This window comes from Chlorocebus sabaeus, chromosome 13 (assembly GCF_047675955.1).
Source record: "Chlorocebus sabaeus isolate Y175 chromosome 13, mChlSab1.0.hap1, whole genome shotgun sequence".
NCBI classification, from domain to species: domain Eukaryota; kingdom Metazoa; phylum Chordata; class Mammalia; order Primates; family Cercopithecidae; genus Chlorocebus; species Chlorocebus sabaeus.
Genome location: NC_132916.1, coordinates 86374227 through 86397920, shown reverse-complemented (window position 1 = coordinate 86397920; position 23694 = coordinate 86374227). Strand labels below are relative to the sequence as shown.

Here is a 23694-nt window from a genome sequence, read left to right as displayed (position 1 = left end):
AGCTGCTTATAGTTGTAGTTGGGAGAGTGGGCTTACTAGCTATATGATCTGGAGCAAGTTATTATTTCATCTTTTTGACCCTGGTTGCCTCGTCTGAAAAACAGAAATGGTAACAGTACTTACCTCTTGGATTTATGAATTTTAGTAATGAAAAAGTACTTCAGAGCAGTGCCTGGGGCATACTGTGTACTCAATCAGTATCTAGTACTACTAAATACTTCTGTTGAAGACAAAATTTTCTTTCTCTTAAGCTCAACATCACTACTGATGTAAAATCTTGGAAATAATTATTTCAGATCAGGTTTTCCAATCAGAAACAGGATTTCATATTTGAGATATAACATCTAATGCTAGCCCCTCTCTGAGAACTCCTAGGGGATCTGAAAAAGGTCATTGTAGGATGGAATCTTACTAAGCAAAGTTAAGAATGATAAGGTAAACTGTTAGGAAAAGGATTTCCATATGACTAGGGGATTAGGGCCACAGCAGCAAGAATTAGTATCTGAAGTTTACTAAAGTAACAGTTCTGCAGCCCTAACTGGCATGTACCCATCAAAAATGTGGAGATGTAAAAGAGTTTAAAAATAAAACCATAAATTAAAGTAGTGAGATTTATCATCATTTCTATAAAAGGAGACCTGGTTAATCAGGACAAATAAATTTTACCAAATGGATGTAACGGGGCCAATGAAACAGTGACATACATGTATGGTAAGCAACCTCAGAAATAGGAAAGGCTGTACTTCCTTGTCACCAAAGAGACCATTCTGCTCCCAGAAAGCTTGGTTATGAATACACTTGAAATGAGAGCTTTACCAAAGCATGAACCCAGGACACATGCTTTTAAACTGGCAGTTAACATTCCTGAAAGCCATGGCTTAACAATAGTTATAAGTGATGTACTGCTTAAAGTAAAACATGAGCTATACCTGATTACAAATTACATCCAGTCTGTACAAGTTGAATGCATACCATACTTTAATAACCAAGACAATTCGGCTATTTTTCCAGAGTATATTTCAGAGTTGGCATATAACCCGTATGTAACAATATTGCTATGATTTTAGTCATATTTAAGGGTCCAATATATGTTCACAAAAGAACAGTTTGTGAATGTCAACCGGTTTTTGCTTTATATTCCTTCAAAAACATTCCACCCTGGTCATTCACACTAATCTACATCACTGAAAATAACCAAAATAATTCACAGTCTCACCTCTATGTAAAAGTTCTAATTGACTCAAAAGGCAAAGGACTGCCCCTGCTTTGGAGGAAGGAAACCTGCAAGGCAAGTTCTCAATCCCTAAAACCAAGCAAAACTGTTCCAGTGCAGTTGCTGTAGCCATGTATTTAGGCTTCGTGTTTATAGAATTAAATTTGAGAATGAAACATGGCCATACACATTGCAATAAGCTGCCTCCCATATCAAAAATACAATGCAAAATGACTTGAAGACATTTCCAATAACACATATTTGAAAAACTGAACGCTTAGAAATAACTCCTGCATCTTTCTTTAATTAGGAAGTCATTGCCACACTTACAAAGTTAGAGGCAGTAATCTATATTAGCGTGTGATTAATCAAAGAGTGCACTTACTACCATGAACTTGAGTCCTAGGTCATAGAATTATTTTTGCCTTTCCCCCAAAGAATCATTTGCTCTTGAAGTAATAGGCTTTTTAAGGCACATTTTAACAAAAACCCATCATATACCCAGCTTAAACATGGAAGCTCCACCTGGTTATAGTAATAAATATACCTAAGTAATGTGTGATTTACCAAATAGGCTAATGTCTCTAGCTTGAGGATAAAGTCATATTAGAAAACGGATTCTTCATTTGCTTATTCAAAGTGAAACAACATGTAAAAAATATTAGAGAATTAGATTTACAACAATAGCCCATAAGTGCCAGGTCTGTTGGCAAAGGTCCAACAGGATATAGCTCTGGAGATTAGGGAGCCCTGGGCTCCTAACCATCCAGGTTTCAGAGTAGGAATCATGAGGAAAGGAGTTAGGTCACCTTAATTATTTTTAGAAATCTCCTTTCAAAATGCACAGACCCTTGGGAGGCTCAAACCTTAAACCCCAACCAGATATCATCTTAAATTCAGTTACCAGCTTCAAAGGAACAGGACTTGGGGAGAGGAAGGAGAGAGGTTGGAAAGAAGCCACACAGAGAAGTGGGAAAGTTTAGGCTGGGCGCAGTAGCTCAGGCCTGTAATCTCAGCATTCGGGGAGGCCAAGGCAGGAGGATTGCTTGGGGCCAGGAGTTTGAGACTATCTTGGGCAATACAGTGAGATCCTGTCTCTACAAAAACAAAATTTAAGAATTAGCCGGGCGTGGTGGTGCACACCTGTAGTTCCAGCTACTAGGGAGGCTGAGATGGAAGGATCCCTTGAGCCCAAGAGGTAACAGTGAGCTATGATTGTACCAATGCACTCCAGCACAAGCAACAGAATGAGGCCCCCTCAAAAAAAAAAAAAAAGTTTCAAGTATAAGTTGCTTTAGGGACTTCATATATTTTGCTAGGACCAACTTTGATGTTCTTAGGAGGTTCTGCTTTAAAAAAAAAAAAAAATCTCATTTTCTAATTCCCCACAAGCATGCCTTAGGGTGCTAACCCTGGAGATGCACATAAAATCATCTACTTGGAATGATTTAGCATAGGTGTAGATTTAGGACTCTTAATTTCCTGTTAGTCTAAAGTAAACGTAAGTGAAAGAATTTCACAGAAGCAATTACACAGCTAATTGTAATGTCTCTCCAGCCATCCTTTTCCCACTGACCTTTAGGGGTCTTCAGGATGACTCTTCAGCCTTGCAGAGCATGCTGGTGGCAGGCTGAGCTGGGCTCATTCATAAGGTGAGAACAAGTGGAGCACACGAGGCACATTATCACCAGTGAGAAGGAGATGTGGAGGTGACAGAAGTGACTGACAGGATGGAACTCCATGGTGGGGATCTGCAATTTGTTCTATTCACTATGGTCATGGAGCAATAAAGAACTGGTCCTGAATAAGCATTTTAAATGCAGCACACCAGACCATCGCACAGGGCCAAAAGTTCAGAATTGTATATATGTTTTTTAGTCTGCAGTTGCCCATCACATACTTTTGGGACAAGTTTGGGCCTCTGATGTTACTTTAGCCCTGGGTGGCAGGTACAGAAAAACCTCCGGAAACCCTGCAATTCAGTGACATTCTTACTTCTCTCCAATGATCGGCACCATTTTGGAAATCTGGTCCCAAAGTTTCAAAAGAATAGTAATGCAACAAAAAGAAATAACCTCTCTGTACAAAGCGATTATGGAGATGTGTGTTGAGGTAAAAAGCTTCATAAAAACCGTTGAGCAGGGAAGCACAGCCACCACTATAGAGATTTTTAGGTAAGTCTGGTGCTAACATTATTCTACAAAACTGTTTACACCCATTATAAATAGGGGACAGTTCTTATTGCTCCTGGAGCTTGTAGCTCCAATCTGTTCCAGCTCCACTGAAAAATGATTTTTCTCAACAACTGGTAGCAAAGATTTCCAAATTTACAAAAAGTCATTACCAATGCATCACTTTTTGATTAATTTCTGATTGCCATATAGATATGGACTACAGTATGCATGTCCTTGACACCAAGTACAGAAAAAAAGCTTAGAAAAGTTGTTTTATCAAAGTTCAATTCAATGAGAAACATGAAAAAGTGCAAAATATGTACAGTTCCTGGCAGTTCTTACATGGGATTTTTTTGAATACAGACCATAAAAGTTTACATTTGTGTAATGAAAGGACAATGGATTTCACATCACTGTTAATATACAAGTTTTTTGCTTCAAAGTGCTTATTTTATTTATAAAAGACAAGATCAAAAGGGTTGCAGGATTTTTTTTTTTTTTTTTTTTTTTTTTTTAACAACAAATCCATGGTATGTGTCCCAATCTCCTTCTTCCTCTTCCTTTAGTGCAACATGGCGCAGCAGTCTCATGGATAAGGTCTGGTTTCAAAAGGTGTTCCTGAAACCTCACCTACAGCAGCACTCTAGGGGCCCCATTAGGGGTGGCTCCCTTTTTCTTCTGCAGCCGATTCTGAACCTTTCGGGATTTTACTACTTTCATTCTCACCTCAAAAACTTCATGAATGGCCTTCCGGAAGCAATGAAAATTATAGTCAATTAGCCCTGGAGAAGAGAACAAAAATACTTATAAATGTCACGTAGGAAATAATCTCCATCTTTTCATGGGACCCATGGCCAGGACAAGCCAGTAGGGGGCAGTAGAGGATGGTCTTAGCGTAAGGACCACAGATTTCCCTGGGATGTCTGCAGTTGGCTTTCAGAAATTGCTATAAACCTTTAGGAATTATAGGCAAAGTCTTGTGAAGGAAATTTTTTCCTGAGGCAAGGTTCCAGAGCATAGACCATATTTTCAAAGGTTCCTAGGACCCTAAAAGATTTAAAGAACCACTGAACTGAACTTTTTTTTTTAACCTTTCATAATTAAAGATTTCTTACAATTAAGAGAAATCTGTAATGAAAAATGTGTCTCCCCAAAGGGCATTATTAGACTGACTCTGAGTAGAGGCAGACCCTGACTTGGAATCCCAAAGCTGTGTATCAATCAATATTTACTGAGTATCTATTATATTTAAACCATTCTCATAAGCCCGAGGGAAAGCGAAGTCCCTAATTTCAGAGTGTTAACAGTCATCTCACCAACTCCAGCAGAAATTCAACAACCAATGACACTCAGCTTTTCAGTACTAAGTATTTTAAGTGGAGAAATAGTAGGAGAGAATCTTCTTGTGTTTTCAGAAATATATCAGTGACACAAAAAATAGAATAAAAGATAATCCAAAGTCTTGAGGAGTGCATTTTTCATCATTACTAGTAATTTGTAAGTCCCGAGAGCAACGTTATATTTACACCAATTAGGATAAGGTGGTCAGTTCTATTTACTATCTTTAAATTTATTAAAATAACTAGCCCAACAATTACTTCTATCTATCAGGGGATGCTTCTAGAGCCCCGTCCAAAGGAAGAATTAGGATTCCAGCCAAGGATTAAATTCTTCAAACGAGTTATACAACTAACTGCAAGGGGAGGGCACCATCTCGGTTTCCAGGAGCAGGAAAACCTCTGAGTAGTGCCCTCTGCTGCTTCTGCAGAGATAGGGAACCACTAGTGCAGTAAAACCATCAGTCAATTTCCTCAAGGAAAGACCACTGACACAAGCAACGGGAAAAGTAATAAAAACAAGGGAGCAAATGAACGATTTTTAAATGGCAATTTGAATATGAGATGTGAGAGCCTCAAGATTCTTTGCTTTTATGTGCAACAAAGTGTCCTAAAAAGCTTAGCTAAAAGAACTTGGCTCAATGAGAAGGGTACAATGAAATACTCAACTTGGGAAATTTCAGACATATCCTATTGTTCTTATTTTTGAGGCAGGGTCTCACTCTGTCACCCAGGTGGGAGTGCAAGGCTTGGTCACAGCTCAGTGCAGTCTCAACCTCCTGGGCTCAAGCAATCCTTCCACCTCATATTTTAATTTTTTCTAGAGATGCGGTCTCACTATGGTGCCCAGGCTGGTTTTGAACCCCTAGGCTCAAGCAATCCTTCCACTTTGGCCTCCCAAAGTGCAGGCATTACAGGCATGAACCACTGGCACCCACCCCTATTGTTCTTGACAAACCTTAACATATCTTTGCACGTTTCAAAATGTAACAGTAATCTTGCTGTGTTTGGAGTTTTAAGAAGTAAAAGTTCACAACTGAGACTTTTTAAAGACAGTAAACATCCATAAACAGTGTTTGCTATTTCAACCCTCATGAAAAGCTTTTGAAAATACGTGAGCAGAGACATAAACAAAATAAACACTCTCTTCACCCCACCTACAGTTCATAAGGCCCCACATCCTTCTCTGGTTCAGGAGTTCTCAATCCTAGCTGCACAGTAAAATACCCAGGCACCAAGCACACCAGGAGGCCAGGCACAGCACAGTACTTTGGGAGGCCGAGCAAGGAGGATCACTTGAGGCCAGCAACCTATAGCCCTGACTGCCATAAAGTGGTGGTGTGATATTGAGAGAAAGTCATTTATATTTTCTAGGCCTGAGTAAAATCATCTGTGAAATGAGAGGGTGAAACAAGGTGTATTCCTGTCTATCTTTAAAATTCCATGATCTATTATATAATCTGTTCCTGTTTCTAGCAAGATGAAAATAAGGAGTAAAAGATGAACACCATTTAATTTAAAGTTTTGAGGCCAAAGGACACAGAAAGCAATTTGGTCAGTCATGGTACAAACAGGAAAAATACAGGACATCACTAAGCAGCAAGAAAATGTAAATTCACATAATATACCAGCTTTCAATTATCAACTTTTAAAAATACTAATACCCAATATTGATAAGAACACAGCAAAATAAGTATTCATATTCTCTTTGCAGCATAAAACCAGAAAATCTTTCTGAAGAACATTTTGGTAACATGCATTAGAAGCCCCCAAAATGGGCCTACCCTTTTGATCTAAGTAATTCCACTTGAAATTTTTCCTTAGGAAACAACCAAAGATGCACATAAATATTTAGTGCAAAGGAGGTCATAATGGTATTATTTATCACATCAAAATCTAGAAACAATATAGATGTCTGAAAATCGAAGAATCTAATACAATCATTAAAGTGATATGGTTAAGCCGGGCGCGGTGGCTCACGCCTGTAATCTCAGCACTTTGGGAGGCCGAGGCGGGCGGATCACAAGGTCAGGAGATTGAGACCACAGTGAAACCCCGTCTCTACTAAAAATACAAAAAATTAGCCGGGCGAGGTGGCGGGCACCTGTAGTCCCAGCTACTCAGGAGGCTGAGGCAGGGGAATGGCGTGAACCCAGGAGGTGGAACTTGCAGTGAGCCAAGATCGTGCCACTGCACTCCAGCCTGGGGGACAGAGTGAGATTCCGTCTCAAAATAAATAAATAAATAAATAAAAAATAAATGATGTGGTTAAAAAAAGACGGTGAATTGGAAACATGTCTGTAATAATTTAAGTGAAGGTTATAAAGTAGAATTCATCATGCAATCCATCATAGTTCTTTTAGAAAATGCATATGCAAGAAAGGACTGGAAAAGTATACAGGAAATGTTACCTGAATGAGAAACATTGATAATTATTGTTTTTTTGCTAAATATTTCTAAATTTTCTAAAAGAATCTATTACTTTTCTGATAAAAAGAAATAATCTAAATTATGTTTTCATAGCCAATGAATTAGGAAAATGTCATTACATATATAAGTGAAATATATATAAAACTCTAGTAGAATATAAAACTATATTAGACAATATGGCCCCAGTTTTGTTGGAAGGAAGGAAAAAAAGGAATGAAGGAAGGGAGAAAAGGAGCGAGGGTAGGAGGGAGAGGAAATAAGAGAGGAAGAGAGCTGGACATGGTGGCTCACTCCTTTAATCCCAGCAATTTGGGATGTCGAGGTGGGAGGATCCCTTGAGCCACGGAGTTTGAGACCATCCTAGGTGAGAATTATGGTGAGACCCCAATCCCTACAAAAAAAAAAAAAAAAAAAAAATTCCAGGTGTGTTGACATGTGCCTGTGGTCCTAGCTACATGGGAGGATGAGGTGGGAGGATCACCTGGGCCCAGGTGGTCGAAGCTGCAGAAAGCCGTGACTGTGCCACTGCCCTCCAGCCTAAGTAACAGAGCGAGATCCTGTCTCAAAAAAAAAGAGAGAAAGGAAGAAACAAAATTCCAGAAATTTAACATGGGGTTAGCTCTAGATGGTGAAATACGTGGTTTTATTCTATATACTTTCCTAAATTTTCAAAGCATTTTTAATTTAATGGATTTATATTGCTTATAATATAGGAGAAAAAGGCTATTTCAGGATATGTTACTATTACATATTCAGGATATGTAACTAATTATTTGTTGGAGATTTTTTTTTTAACCCAACAAATTAGTAAACCATACCCTGTTATTAACAAAAGTCCCTAGCCACATCAGTAAGCTAGGGACTTTTGTTAGTAACTTTTGTTTAGATATTATAGAAGGGGGAAATTAGTTTAATTGCTTTTGTTTCAAAATAAAACTGAATTTGATCCTAAAAAAATATTCGGTGTAGTTAAGTATATTCATAGTCTTCCCTTTTCGGAATCATGATGCCATCCCTGTGTTCTGAAGATTTAAGAAGTATTTTGAGGCTGAACAGAAGTCAAACCACCTGTTGTCCCCTCCTTTACGTGGGAAGAACAAAAGATCACACGGTTACCTGAGACCTTCTAGAGGTGTGGACCAAAGTGGAGACCTCCACCCTCAATATAGGCTGGGAGTCTAGTCGCTGGTAAAAGACTTCATTCACTGCCTGGCAACAATGCCCCAGCTAGCTTCCCCCTAGCAGAGATGCCAAGGCCCCTGGGAGGATCATGGGGTTCCACTTCCACCTCGCTGCAATCGCAGATGCACCACTAGAGGGCAGGCCAGTTCACTGGCCCAGAAGCTGACACTGTGGGCAGGAGCCCGCCCAGCTCTGGCCTCCCAGCCAAGGGGGCCTGTGACTGGCACCTGGAAGTTTCGAGGGGCATGCTGTTGTCCCACATTCAACAAACAATACATGCAGTAGCAGTCTGATGTTTCTTTTAATGCTTCTTTTAAATCATACCAAAAAGTTACCTTTTCTTTCAAAGCTTTCCTCTCTGACAAAGCAAACGAGAGCCAGGAACTTTGTCACCTCTTTTAAATAAAGCACGGTTGTATTATTAAGCTTTATGATGGCTGTGGATTCCTTGTCATAGGGGGTTCCTGCTCCATCTTCTTTGAGACTAAATGGGGACAGAAACCAAAACATATGTGACCATTGAGAAAGAACTAGAAACTAAGCCAGTGACAGAGACTGGCTTTAAGCCACAAAAAGTGATAATTGTAAATTGTTTACACTAGCAGTGCCTTTCAGCAAAAGATCTCAGAAACACACGGGCACAGAAACAAACACAGTCCTCAACAGTCACTTCCTACTGACAATGAGTGGCTATCTGCAGCAGCTGGGCCACTCTCTAAGCACCTGAAGAAGCCAGTTGAAGGATGAGGTTAGCTCTTCCCACCTCCATGGCCAAGGGCTTCTTGTTTTCTCATCTAGAATAGCCGGGCTGTTAAAAGCATGGTCTGATGAAAGACTAAGAAAGGCTGAAGATATGTTCCAAATTCAAGGAGTCTAAAGAGACCTGAAAGCCAAGTGCTAGACTGGATCCTGAATTGGGAAAAACTGCTATAAAAGATAGAATTGGGACCACTGGGAAAATCTGAATATGGTCTATATATTAGATAATAATGTAGCCATGCTAAATTTGCTGAACTGTGAACTGGTTCAACTTACTCTCAAATGGTTTACCGAAAAGAAATGGATACACAATATGTATTAGAAAAAGAGAGATGTAGCAAATATGGCAAATTGGTAAAAACTGATGAATCCCAATGAAGAGTTGTACAGGAGTTCATTTTACTACTCTTGTATATTTTCTGTAGGTTTGAACGTTTTTTCAAAATAAAGAGTTAAATAAGTTATATAGGTCTATTTGGCCAGGCACAGTGGCTCACGCCTGTAATCCTAACACTTGGGAGGCAGGTAGATCACAAGGTCAGGAGTTCAAGACCGGCCTGGCCAATATGGGTGAAACCCCGTCTCTACTAAAAATACAAGAATTAGCCAGGCACCACGTGGTGGCGCACACCTGCAGTCCCAGCTACTCGGGAGGCTAAGGCAGAAGAATCGCTTGAACCCAGGAGGCAGACATAGCCGAGATCCCACCATGGCACTCCAATCTGGGTGACAGAGCAGGACTCCGTCTCAAAAAAAAAAAAAAGAAGATATATAGGTCTATTTAAGAAAAAGTGTGATCTGTAAACACAAATGACTTCAGTTTGAATCTCAGTTCTTTTATTTGCTAGCTATGTGAGCTTGGACAAGTCGAATAACTTCTTTGAGCCTCAATTTCCTCATATGTACACTAACAGTAATTATTTCAAAGTCTTCTAATGAAGATTAAATGAAATAATGCATACATAGCACTAAACATAATGCTGAGAACATAAAATACACACTTATTATTACAGCTTTAATGACTGAAACTGCACCACCTTCTGAAGATACTTGTGTAATAAAAGAGTTATGAATCCTTTCCTCACAGGCAAAGGACACTTCCCTAAACTTTTCCCCCTTACCTAAAACTATACGTAAATTTTCTGATTTATTTTTACTCCCCAAATTTATGAATAACTGACCAGAAATTTGACTTAATTGGAATAGTGTTAAACCTTATCACATTCACTAAGAGCTAGCACTTATTAAATATTTACTGTGATATGAACCAGTCTTAGTTCTCAAAATGCATTATCCTCTGTCTGCTATAAGAATCCTCTAAGTTTCTTTCTTTTTTTTGTTGTTGTTGAGACAGAGTCTCACTCTATTGCCCAGGCTGGAGTGTAGTGGCATGATCTCAGCTCACTGCAAACTCCACCTCCCGGGTTCACACCATTCTCCTGCTTCAGCCTCCCGAGTAGCTGGGACTACAGACGCCCGCCACCATGCCCGGCTAATTTTTTTGTATTTTTAGTAGAGACAGGGTTTCACCATGTTACCCAGGATGGTCTCGATCTCCTCACCTTGTGATCCTCCCGCCTCGGCCTCCCAAAGTGCTGGGATTACAGGCGTGAGCCACTGCGCCCAGCCTAGAATCCTCTAAGTTTCTAAGGAAACTGAGGCTAGAGGAAAATAAGATAACTTGGTCAAAGTTGATGATAGGGGTAAAGTCAGGACCTCAAACCTAGATATGGCTAATTTTAAAGTTAACGCTTTAATCCTGTAAATACACAAGGGGGTAGTGTATCAAGCCAGATTTAATGAAAAGCCTGAATTGCACAAGAGTATTTTTAGGAAATGTAGGTTTTTAGTTTTGAGAGTATTTTAAACTGCCATATACATGGCCACTTAAAAGTAAATTGTGAGGCTGGGTGCAGTGGCTCATGCCTGTTATCCCAGCACTTTGGGAGGCTGAGGCGATCACCTGAGGTCGGGAGTTCAAGAACAGCCTGACCCACGTGGAGAAACTCTGTCTCTACTAAAAATACAAAATTAGCTGGGCGTGGTGGTGCATGTCTGTAATCTCAGCTACTCGGGAGGCTGAGGGAGGAGAATCGCTTGAACCCAGAAGGTGGAGGTTGCAGTGAGCCGAGATCACGCCATTGCACTACAGCTTGGGCAACAAGAGTGAAACTCCATCTCAAAAAAAAAAGTAAATTGTGGAAGTTCTTTTTTTTTTTTTTTTTTTAAAGGATTCAACTCACTATAACCTACCAAAACATTAAAGAAAAACCTTTTAAGTGTTGGACTTCAAATGTTAAAGATGCTTTAACAAAATTCGTTAACTTCCATTGCACTGCTTTTAGCTACTATATTTTAAGGCTCAATCTCTCTTGCTTGTAAGTAATGTTCTGAGAACAAGAAACTGAAACATTTAACATGTTTTATCCAATGAAGAAAATGGCATTTAAAATTTCCAAGTAAATACAATACTATATAGATATTAGACACTGTGTTTATTAGCAGCATTTAATAATACAGGAAAATTCTTAGGTGATAATGTTAAATGAAAAAAGCAGGATATAAAATTTTACATACAACGTGATCTCATTATCCTAAAAATTACGCATGGAAATAAGAACAACTATATAAATAATGTAAACACTGACTGTCTCTAGGTGGTGAGATTATGGGCTACTTTAATTTTATTCTTTAGACTTTTATGTATTTTCTGCAATGAGCATGCATTACTTTCACAATCAGAAAAAGGTAAACATTAAACAAATTAGAAAAACAAAAACTCCACCAAAAATTACAAGTAGATATTGATGAGGTCTGCAATTGCAAAAACTGTTTTACTACTCAAGTTCTTCATCTATAAGCAATGAAAAAGCATGAAGATAGAACATATTTTAAAATGTGTGCGTGTGTGTGTGTGTGTGCGTGTGTGTGCATGCGCGAGCACAGAGCTGCCAGCTGGGGCACAGCCTCAGCTGAGAAATTCCTGAGGCACCAGGTCACCTGATTCTAGGGCCTGCTGGTCTCCACTGGGCAGCTGGGGAGGGGCAGCAAGGCCTCCAGTTACAAGACCACCTGCTTCCTCATTGCCTAAGAGGGCCCCAGGCTCTGCACACAACCCTGCCGCCTGCTGGTTAACAGGACTGGCTTATTGCTACTCCAGCAAACAATCTGAGGAAACCCCAGAGCCCACAAACCGTCTGTGACCCAGACTGGTTCTTACTGAATCCTGTGGGTTCTCAGAAAACTGTACTCCACCACAGAAAAACCAATCTGACAGCAAAGCCAGGCTGCCTCCTCCTAACCCCTCCCTACCCATGTTTGTTTTAGCTGGGTAGAAGTAACTCTGATTAACATCATTTACATGAACAACTTACCACTTACATCTAATGACCATATGGCACAATAATGATCATGCACATTGTTAAGCATGTGCCAGATTAATTGTGTTGTTCATTGTACTTGATTACCATGGCAATCTGCACTGTAATCAGCGTGCGTTCATCTTCCATGACTATTTCAAGGTCATCCACTTAAACGGTTTAAAAATAATAGAATGCTTCAGGGCAGTAATCTTGGGCAATAAGGTCTATTTCTAAAGCCAGATGTCAGCATTTAATAATAACAGTAATAATAAATTATGGCAGCTACATTTATCCAGGGTCTACCAGGTGAAGGCACGTTATGAGCCTAATGATATTTCATCCTCGCTACTATCCTGTAAGTATCATTTTCCGTGTGTGTGTGTGTGTGTGTGTGTGTGTGTGTGTAACAGTTAACAGAGAGAATCTGAGCTGAGTGGGCAAAGGATTTTTAAGTAGTAGAAGAGAGAAATGGAGACTAGACTCTCACAAAAGCTGACGAAAGAGGCAGAGTGTCAAGTTGTGTAAGGCAGGTCACAGGAAAAGTAAAGAGGAAGATGAGCAGAAGTTTTACCTCATCAATTAGATGAGGATGTCAGATACAATACAGATAGCAACACCTTAACATCTTAATAAGATGAACAACTAGTTCACACCCAGTCAGTCTGTACACCACCTGTTCAGCACATTTATAATTATGTAGAATTGTTTCTACATCGGGTAACATAATCAGTTTCCCCCACTCCTTTTTAATTTTATATTAAGTGTATAGGAAGTTCTGTTTTCTAGGAATGATATGCTAACAAATTTTTTTCAGCAGAGGATCAGGAATCAGATCTGAATTCAAATTCTAGTTCCAATCCTTACTGATAGTGTGAGCAAGGGTAGGAAATGTAACCACTCTGAATCTCAGTTTTTTCATCTGTAAAGTGAATACAGTACAGTTGACCTTAACACTGATGTGAACTTCCTAAATCCACTTATCCGTGGATTTTCTTCAGCTTCTGCCACTCCTAAGACAGCAACATCAACCCCTTCTCTTCCTCCTCCTCAGCCTACTCAATGTGAAGACAATGAGGATGAAGACCTTTATGATGACCCACTTTTATTTAATAAATAGTAAATATATTCTTCCTTATACTTTTCTTGATTTTCTTCTCTGTAGCTCACTTTATTGTTAAGAATACAGTACATAATACGTAACATACGAAATGTATGTTAATCAACGATTCATGTTATCAGTAAGGCTTCCAGTCAACAGTAGACTATTAGTATTAATAGCTAAATTTGTCGGGGGGGAAATATACGCGGCTTTTTGACTGTTCAAAGGGTTGGTACCCCAACCCCTGCGTTGTTCAAGGGTCAAATGTAATTCTTGCCACATAGAATAGTTGAGAATTAAATGATAACCTGGGCACAGTGGCTCATACCTATAATCCCAGCTACTCGAGAGGTTGAGGTGGGAGGATCATTTGAGCCCAGGAGTGATCTATCCTGGACAACACAGGGACACCCTATTGCTAAAAAAATAAAATAAATAATACGAAGCATGCAATAAGATTATTAGCATAATGCCTGGCATTTGCTCAACAACTGTTATTATTGCATGCTAAATGGTATATTTATATATAGATTTCAGTCATTTAAGACAAAAATGTTAAACTCAAGTAAGTAAATGTAAATGCAAAATGCCTGAAAGGTCATGAAGGAAGGATGGCTTGATTGTGGCCTTAAAGAATGTTGTACTTACCCATAAATACAAGAGATGTCAATAACCACATCTATCATATCACAGCAGAGCTCATAGGTTTGCATATCCACTGGAGTACTATCAGTTGCAATATAAATTTTACTGACCACATCAAACAGAAATGCCTTTTCAATTCCAGAATTCTGAAATTAAAAAAAAAATGCTGCCTTAAAGCAACAGCCAACTTCAGACCATGTCATAACTACACAAAATTGAATGCCATTCTCAATGTAAAATACAAATGAGCAAAACTCAAGTTACAAAAAATTTAAATTGTACCATTTTATTACAATTTAAACTTCACTGTCATAAACTTCTTTATACTGGACTTGCATAAGAAATAAAAAGTAGAGGCTGGGCGCGGTGGCTCACGCCTGTAATCCCAGCACTTTTGGAGGCCGAGGCAGGCAGATCACCTGAGGTCAGGAGTTTGAAACCAGCCTGACCAACAGGGAGAAACCTGTTTCTCCTAAAAATACAAAATTAGTCAGGCATGGTGGTGCATGCCTGTAATCCTAGCTACTTGGGAGGCTGAGGCAAGAGAATTGCTTGAACCGGGGAGGCGGAGGTTGCGGTGAGCCAAGATGGCGCCCCTGCACTCCAGCCTGGGTGACAAGAGCGAAACTCTATCTCAAAAAAAAGAAAAGAAATAAAAGAATTTGAATTATCACAAATTATTTTAGGTAGTCAAATTGGGCAATATTTCCTAACAGAGATGTATACCTGCAGTTAGGAAAAAGCCAAGTAAAAATACTTTTACTGACTGTAAATTTTAAAATAAGCTTAGAAACACTAAACAAACACACTCAAAATTGTGTAGTGTTAGAGTAAACGTGAGTACAACCAACAGGTCTGCCACAATTCAACTCAGCAGAGCCTACCTGGAGCTGGTAGTGTGTAGGGTTCATTCAGCACATCATTCACAGCGTGTTAAACTTATAAAAAGCTATTCAACTGTCTGCGTCTTACCAATAAAACCAAGCTTTACATTCCCTACCTCTAGTGGGGCTCTATTAATATTGAATGATTGCCTACAACTTGAATAAGCACTCCAGTTATACCACTGAAGTGCAGGAATGCATTTGAGTACATTTTATTTTTATTTTTTTGGTTTTTTTTTTATTTTTAGAGACAAGTTCTCGCTCTGATGCCCAGGCTGGAGTGCAGTGGCATAATCATGGCTCACTTCAGCCTCAAACACCTGGGCTCAAGTACTCCTTCCACCACAGCCTTCCAAGTAGCTGGGACTACAGGCATGTGCTATCATACCTGGCTAGTTTTTACCTTTTTTTTTTTTTTTTTTTTTTTGTAGAGACAGGATCTCACTATGTTACTTAGGCTGGTCCCAAACTCCTGGCCTCAAGCCATCATACCGCCCCAACCTCCCAAAGTGGGGCGTGAGCCACCAAGCTGGGCCGGGAGTTAAATTTTAAAGGACCTAAAACAACACGTAGGAGTAATCTTTAACACTCAAATGACCTTGAAATGCTATAGGAGCAGTTGGAAATAAGATCTTTTTCACTCTTGCAATGCTATTTTCAAATTCTACAAGTGACTCAAACAGGAGCATATTATTTACTTACTGAGATAAAGATGTTCAGCAAATTCTCCAGAGTTGGGAGTTGTGGAATCAGTTTCTGAACCACTTTGCTAAAAGCTTCAAATATTGAATGATCATATATGCTTGTCAGATAAAAGCTGAAAGAGGAAACGGTATTTCATTATGTTTTCCCTTTAAATGAGGAACAGGCTGCTTAGGCTATGTCAATACACCGGTCATCTGCCTTCTGTATCTATAGTCCTAACACATAAAGTCCAGCCCTCCTCAGAGTTTACAGTGACCTCGGTAAAAAGCAAGCCCATTCCTCCCCACCTCCCAAAAAGCCCGAGCTGTGCCTATTCTCATCTGCCGACTGGCAAGCTTAAAACCGCAGCAATCTGTGTCCATCCCAGCTTCCTGGTGTTCTGCAGGACAATCCATGCCAGATCATCTTTACACAAGCCTCTTAGGTTGTCCCATTAGTAATTTCTATTCTTGATATTGAAGCAAATTTTTTTCCATTTCCCAATTTACAAAATGAATGATGCATGTACTACCTCACAAAAAATGACAGAGACATTGTTTTCCTTTGTGAGGATTCCTATTTGGATTGTTTTCGGACTACTCTTTTACTTATAATTACAGATAATATCTTTATCGAGAACTGTAAACTTTAGCATCAACTAACTACTAGAATTATATTCATGGGCTTTCTATAATGTGTTTTTCATGTGAGGGGAGAACCTTAGCTTTGACCATTTGTTAAAAAACAAAAAAACACTGCTTTCACTAAAGATTAGCATTAGCACATGCAAAGCTCGTTTTCCCCAATCCTACCCGTCTACAGCATGAAACAGGGTAAAGAAGGTAAATTACTGCCCATGCCAAGCCAATCATGGTGACTCCGAACCGCAAACTGGCTTTCTTTCATCCTTTATTGGGATCCTTAAGGGGTTTCTGTTCTCACCTGAGGTGAATTTTTTCTAATCCAGCATCTGCAAGGTCATCGTTTGCCCGCTGGTGAATATCTCTTTGGGTTTCAATTTTGTGGTCATCTGACAGACCATCCACTTTATGAATAAACACCTCGAAGTTGATGTCGGTATTCACTTTGTAGGCCCTGGTCACCGTGAGGTGGAGCCTGGCCAGGGCTTCCATGTAATCGTCCTAGGACCAAAGGCAACGCCTGTGAGAGAAGGCCACTTTGCTTCCTGACCCTCCCCCACACACACTGTTCACCTGGAAACTATGTGGCTGCAAACCCCTGAAATACGTTGCAACGGTTCCCCTCAACAAGCTGGCTTCTTAGAATTCCAGTGTGAAAACTTAAGTTCTGTTAACAAAAAGGGGAAAAAGAAATGCTAAAAAAAATGCAGCTGATTTAGGCAGTTATGACTGAGGTTGATGACAGTCATAAAGATCAGAGTTGGCAGGGCACGGTGGTTCATGCTCCCAGAACTTTGGGAGGCCCAGGCGGGCAGATCATGAGGTCAGAAGATCAAGACCATCCTCGCTAACACAGTGAAACCCCTTCTCTACTAAAAAAAACAAAAAAATTAGCCAGGCGTGGTGGCGGGTGCCTGTAGTACCAGTTACTCGGGAGGCTGAGGCAGGAGAATCGCTTGAACCCGGGAGGCAGAGATTGCAGTGTGCCGAGATCACACCACCGCACTCCAGCCTGGATGAGACTGAGACTCGGTCTCAAAAAAAAAAAAAAAATTCAGAGTTGTGGTTTCAGGAAGAGAAACGGACCCAACTCCACATAAGACCTTCCCCAGAATACTGTTCATCCTAACTTTTCCAGTCTCTTGTGAACTGTGATGAACAATTAGAGATAGAGGCATGATACAGGCCACTGGGCAGATGGGGAAGGAGGTGGGGAGCAATTTTAAGAACCACTGGTTCAGTGCAGAAGTCAGCAGACCACAGTCTGTAGGCCCTGTGCCTGTTTCTTAAAAGTAAGTTGTATTGGAACGTGCTCAATTGCTTTCATACTATCTAAGGCTGCTTTTGTGCTACAGTGGCAGAGTTAAGTTTCCTCTAGAGAAACTCCTCAGAGACAGTACAGTCTACAAAGCGTAAGATGTTTGCCATCTGGCCTTTTACAGAAAAAGGCCCCTGGTCTAGAGTAATTGCCCCAAACAATACTAACTTTTTTCTTCTTCCCATGCCTATAAAATGAACACCTGTGTATTCATCTCTGTTTAAGAAATGAAACATTTACACCAAAGCCCTCTGTGTTTCTCCTCATCCTCCCAACCCATGCTCTCCCCCTACCCCGTCATCCTCTAGAGACAACCACTATCCCAAGTTTAGTATTTATTCTCACTCATGTATACATTAATACAGACATATATATCCCCAAACACACAGAATTCATTTACATTGTTTAAAAATGGAAAGAAATATTAAGTTGTGTGTATATTATAGTTTGCCTTTTTCATTCAACACTGTCAGTGAGATTCACCTACATTGAATGTTATGTAGTACATAACTACAGTACATTAGTTCCTTTTAATGGCTCTATAAAACTTCCTTTTATGGATGATCTATAATTTATCATATATTTGCCTGCTGATGGACATTGTAAATATTTCCCTGTATATGTGATTACAATGATATGTGTACAGTCTCATGTACATGTGGCTTACTCTGAAGGGTGACTTGTCGGGTCATAGGTAGGAGTGCCTCGACCATACCTGGAAGTGTGTAAATAGCATCTGATGCTTCAGACCCTCACCAACAATTGGTGGTGTCAGATCTCTTATTTATTGCCAATTTGAAGGGTGCGAACAGGTCTTGTTTTCATAGCAAAAAAAAAAAAAAAAAAAGGAAAGAGATCTGTAGGACAGAATCTAAATGCCTTCCCCCACCGCACCTCACCCCCTGCCACTTACGGCGTTTCAATTCAACTTAATTTTAAGAAAGTAAGAAAACAGAAAGTGTGTATATGTGTGTGTGTGTGTGTATATATATGTGTATATATATATATTTAACCAGGCTTGGTGGTGCGCACCTGTAGTCCCAGCTACTCGGAGGCTGAGGCAGGAGAATTCCTTGAGCCCAGGAATTTGAGTTTACAATGAGCTATGATCCTATGATCATGCCACTGCACTCCATCCTAGGTAACAGAGTGACAGCCCGTCTGTAAAAATTAAATAAAATGAGGCCGGGCGTGGTGGCTCACGCCTGTAATCCCAGCAATTTGGGAGGCCGAGGCAGGCAGATCACAAGGTCAGGAGTTCGAGACCAGCCTGACCAACATGGTGAAACCCCGTCTCTACTAAAAAAAATACTAAAATTAGCCGGGCGTGGTGGCGCATGCCTAGAATCCCAGCTACTCAGGAGACTGAGGCAGGATAATTGCTTAAACCTGGGAGGCAGAGGTTGCCGTCAGCCAAGATCGAGCTACTGCACTCCTTCCTGGGCAACAGAGCAAGACTCTGTCTCAAAAAAAATTAAAAAATAAATAAATAAAATGAAAAGCAAATGTCGGATGCTGGGTCACCAGATTAAGCATTAAAAACTAAAGGTATTACTGTATGGTTCCACATAAATGAAATTCTAGAAAAAGCAAACTGAAGTGACAGCACTTCAGTGGTTGCCTGGGGCTCAGCGTTTCAGGGCACCACCTGAGAAAGGGCACAAGGGAAGCTTTGGGGTGGTGGAAATATTCTATATCTTGAAGGAGAGGTGGTTACATGGTGTACACATTTGTCAAACCTGTGGAACTGTACGCTTAAAATGAGTGCATTTTATTGCATGTAAATTACACCTCAAGAAAAGTGTTACTGCTGTCTTTAACTGAGGACAGGAGTTAAGGGAACATGTCTGTGAGCAAAACTACCCAATGTCAAGAGAGCATCACATCTCCAAAGATTGGAAATTGCTACTCTAATAACCTCCCTGCCAAGCATATAAAATGGTCTCATTACCAACTAACTGATAAAGAAGCATGTAGCTACAAGGACTAAAAAGAAGAAAATACTTGGTTGGTTAGAACAGAGGGATTGCAGGTGATTTTTCCCATTGTTTATTACTTTCTAGGACAAATACACATTGATGTGAAATACACTGCATAGTTTCTACTCTGAAATTAGATCTGGGGATTATGGGCAGGTCACAAACACCAGCACAGGTCAAGAAGAAACTCTCTTTTGGATCCACAAGCACATGTGCGAGGGCTTCAGGAGATATGGTGCATTCTGCAGGCTGGGGAGCAGGGCTGGGGTGTCACCACAGATCACGGGAACCACTCTTGCTTTCATTCTTTTTTATTTCATGACATTCTCTGAGGACACATTTTCTCCTTGGGGATATATTTATCTGGCAATCCTGTGACTGTAAGGAATTCATGAACAAAAAAATAAAAATATGAGGTGTGAGACCAAAATAGCACTGCTTAGAAATAAAGGAAAGGGGCTGGGTGTGGTGGCTCATGCCTGTAATCCCAGCACTTTGGGAGGCTGGGCAGGTGGATCATAAGATCAAGAGAATGAGACCATCCTGGCCAACACTGTGAAACCCTGTCTCTACTAAAAATATAAAACTTAGCTGGGTATGGTGGCTACTCAGGAGGCTGAGGCAGGAGAATCACTTGAACCTAGTTAGCGGAGGTTGCAGTGAGCCGAGACCGTGCCACTGCACTCCAGCCTGGCGACAGAGTGAGACTTCATCCAAAAAAAAAAAAAAAGAAAGAAAGAAAGGAAAGGACACTCAAGTGCTGTGGAGACACTTCCCTAAAGTTTTGATTTTCCTGTGAGTGCTTCTAATCACATCCAATAAAAGTTCCTGCAAACATGATTTTTACACACTGCTTCCAACAGAAAAGTATACTAGGTTTTGAAACTGCTTATTTAATTATTCCTTATTTTAAATAAATTACAGCATTCAACAATGCTTTTCCTACTCTTTATTTTTATGTGTGTTTTTTTTTCTCTTTTTGAGACAGGGTCTTGCTCTGTCACCCAGGCTGGAGTGCAGTGGCACAATCATAGCTCACTGCAGCCTCAAACTTCTGGGCCTAAGTGGTCCTCCCACCTTGGCCTCCCAAAGTGTTCGGATTATAGACATGAGCCACTGTGCCCAGCCTCCTCTTTTTAAAAAGTATAACTTTAGGCCAGGCGCAGTGGCTCACACCTTAATCCCAACACTTTGGGAAGCCGAGGTGGGTGGATCACAAGGTCAGGAGATTGAGACCATTCTGGCTAACACGGTGAATCCTCATCTCTACTAAAAATCAAAAAATTAGCCAGGCATGGTGGCAGGTGCCTGTAGTCCCAGCTAATCTGGAGGCTGAGGCAGGAAAATGGCAAGAACCCAGGAGGCAGAGCTTGCAGTGAGCTGAGATTACGCCACTGCACTCCAGCCTGGGCAACAGAGCGAGACTCCGTCTCAAAAAAAAAAAAAAAAAAAGTATAACCTTAAAAAATGAACTTCTCAAACATTCCTATATCTTTCTCTGCCCCACAAAAAACACCCAAGAGAAGAGCCAAGCATAGTAGCATGCATCTGTAGTCCCAGCTACCTGGGAGGTTGAAACAGGAGGATCACTTGAGCCCAGGAGTTTGAGGCTGTAGTGGGTTATAATCACACTTGTGAATAACCACTGTGCTCCAGCCTGGGCAACATAGTGAGACCTCGTCTGAGGAAGAAAAAAAAAAACTAAAGAAACACAATTAAAATAAAAAACATATTTACCAACCTAAATTGAAGGTCTGCCTTCAATTTAAAAATAGATGTACCTATTTTAGCCATACTATAACCATATTAGAAACACCTAAAAGAGATTACACTGTACATTTAAATTCCCATAAATGCAAACTGCTATGTAAGCACAACATGGTAGTTAAGCAAGTACTTACTAACCCATTGTCTTGTAATGATGAGTCATCTGGTTGGAAATCTACTCACCCATGGGTAGGCCTACTACAGCTACCCAGTTCAACAACTACAGAAACAGCTGCTGCGTGACTTAGGGAGAAAAATGGAGCTTAGAAGAGAGAGAAAAGCATGACATTCCTAGAGCCTCCACTTCCCTACAGCAGCATGCACACACCCCATCCACTCCCCTCGAGCTCCAAGCTGCCTAATTTATAGTGCTGGCAGACCTGAGACAGTAAGGCAGGGGATACTGCCAAGACCACAGATGGGCCAGAAAACAGGTCAGTACAAGTGGGACAGTCAGAAAAGCAGCTGCTGACAGCAGGCCCTGGATGTGGTGCAGGTAACACACGTGTTTCTGGGTAGACCCATGGGAAGAGAGTAAACTGCTGATCACAGATCAGGCATTGGATTTGAAGTCTCCCTCCTCCACACCCCTACCAAAAAGGAAAGAAAGAACCCCTCTAACCATTGGCCATGCTCCCACAGCCATACACGTACACAAATGCAGCCACTTGGAACTGAGAGGCTTAGTTGAAAATTTTGTTATTACTATTAAACAGGCACCTAGTTGCTGAATGAACTTAAGATCCTCTCAGGCATGGGGAGTCTACTCAGAGGATGGTTCTCGAGCATGGGCTCAGAATAGTATTATCAGGAATAATCTTTGTAACACTTCAGCCCTAACAGCTCTGGTGCTTCTAGAAGGGCCGAGTGTGCTTAGTGGGGCAATGCACACCCGCAGCTGGCCAACCTGTCTCACTGTGGGTCCACAGTTCCAGGGAAAGGGTACAACCTGAACCTCAGAGTTGGTTCAGTGCATGCAGAGAAAAGCTGATGCCATTTATTTCCCCCCAGCTGCAAAAGGGAGCCCTTGGGGAGCCTTCAGGCTGGGCCACGGGTCATGGGCATTTTCTAAGAGCCCAGACATGGATAGTTTGGAAAGTACCAATGCCCCATCCTGCTGCACATCCCCTTCCTAAAATGTATCTGCCTGACACGCACCTGTGGTCCTACTGTCTCCCTTTGCCTCCCCTTTACACCAACTCCAGCAGAAAAGCCCCAGGATATAAAAAACCCAGGGTGCCAAGGAGCCAATGAGGAATACTGGAAAAGAACCTGCTACAGGGATGACTCGCGACCGGGAATGGGGCTCTTCAAAGCATAAGGAACGGGTTCCCAATTCTTTGCTTCCAAAAAAGTGAAAGGAGAACCTACTCCGGAAGCCTGTTGATAAACTACTAAAAGTAATTTTTCACAATAGAAAACTGGGTGATTTAGGGGATATAACTTGGAAGGAATCTGAATAGCTGGACGAATGCTAGAATAAAACTCACCGCATATCCACCTACTTACTTATGTGAACAAAGTTTCTCAGTGCTTATAACTATATAAACAAAAAACAAAAATAGAACTGATGCCAAATATTGTCTTATTCAAGCATGGATACATGAAGTGGAAAAAATATCAAACATCCATCTTCTTAAGAGGGATATTTATCTCAAATTTTACTTTTTATATTTAATAATCATCTATAAAATACATAATATAATTATATTGTCTTAAGCAATAATTATAATAATTTGTTTCAGGGTCAGGCTCAGTGGCTCACGGCTGTAATCCCAGCACTTTGGGAGGCCGAGGCGGGTGGATCATGAGGCCAGGAGTTCAAGACCAGTCTGGACAACACGGTGAAACCCCGTCTCTACTAAAAATACAAAAATTAGCTGGGTGTGGTGGCACGCACCTGTAATCCCAGCTACTCGGGAGGCTGAGTCACGAGAATTGCTTGAACCCAGGAGGCAGAGGTTGCAGTGAACTGAGATATCATGCCACTGCACTCCAGCCTGGTGACAGAGTGAGACTCTATCTCAAAATAATAATAATAATAATAATTTGTTTCAGAAGAAACATGTTCACACCTAGAACTTTATCTTCATAGGAAATAATAAACAGTTGAAAATGTAAATTGATATACATGTTTTTGTTGCAGAGAACCTGTGATCTTTTGTAGATATTGACCAAGGGTACCACAGTGGGGATGACATATTTGGCCTGAATGGGCCC

At 40.6% G+C, this 23694-nt stretch overlaps 1 protein-coding gene across 1 annotated transcript in view; it reads right to left on the bottom strand.

Annotated features, from left to right (window-relative positions):
• Positions 1–960: 960 nt before the first annotated feature.
• The window catches only part of RRAGD (Ras related GTP binding D), a 37658-nt gene continuing 14924 nt past the window's right edge, over positions 961–23694 (bottom strand). The window contains exons 3-7 of the mRNA XM_008006599.3: positions 16712–16911; positions 15788–15902; positions 14205–14347; positions 8672–8820; positions 961–4169 (exon numbers count right to left, since the gene is read on the bottom strand). Coding sequence (XP_008004790.1) covers positions 4018–4169; positions 8672–8820; positions 14205–14347; positions 15788–15902; positions 16712–16911 — 759 coding nt within the window. The 3' untranslated portion in view covers positions 961–4017. The remainder of the gene's footprint in view (positions 4170–8671; positions 8821–14204; positions 14348–15787; positions 15903–16711; positions 16912–23694) is intronic.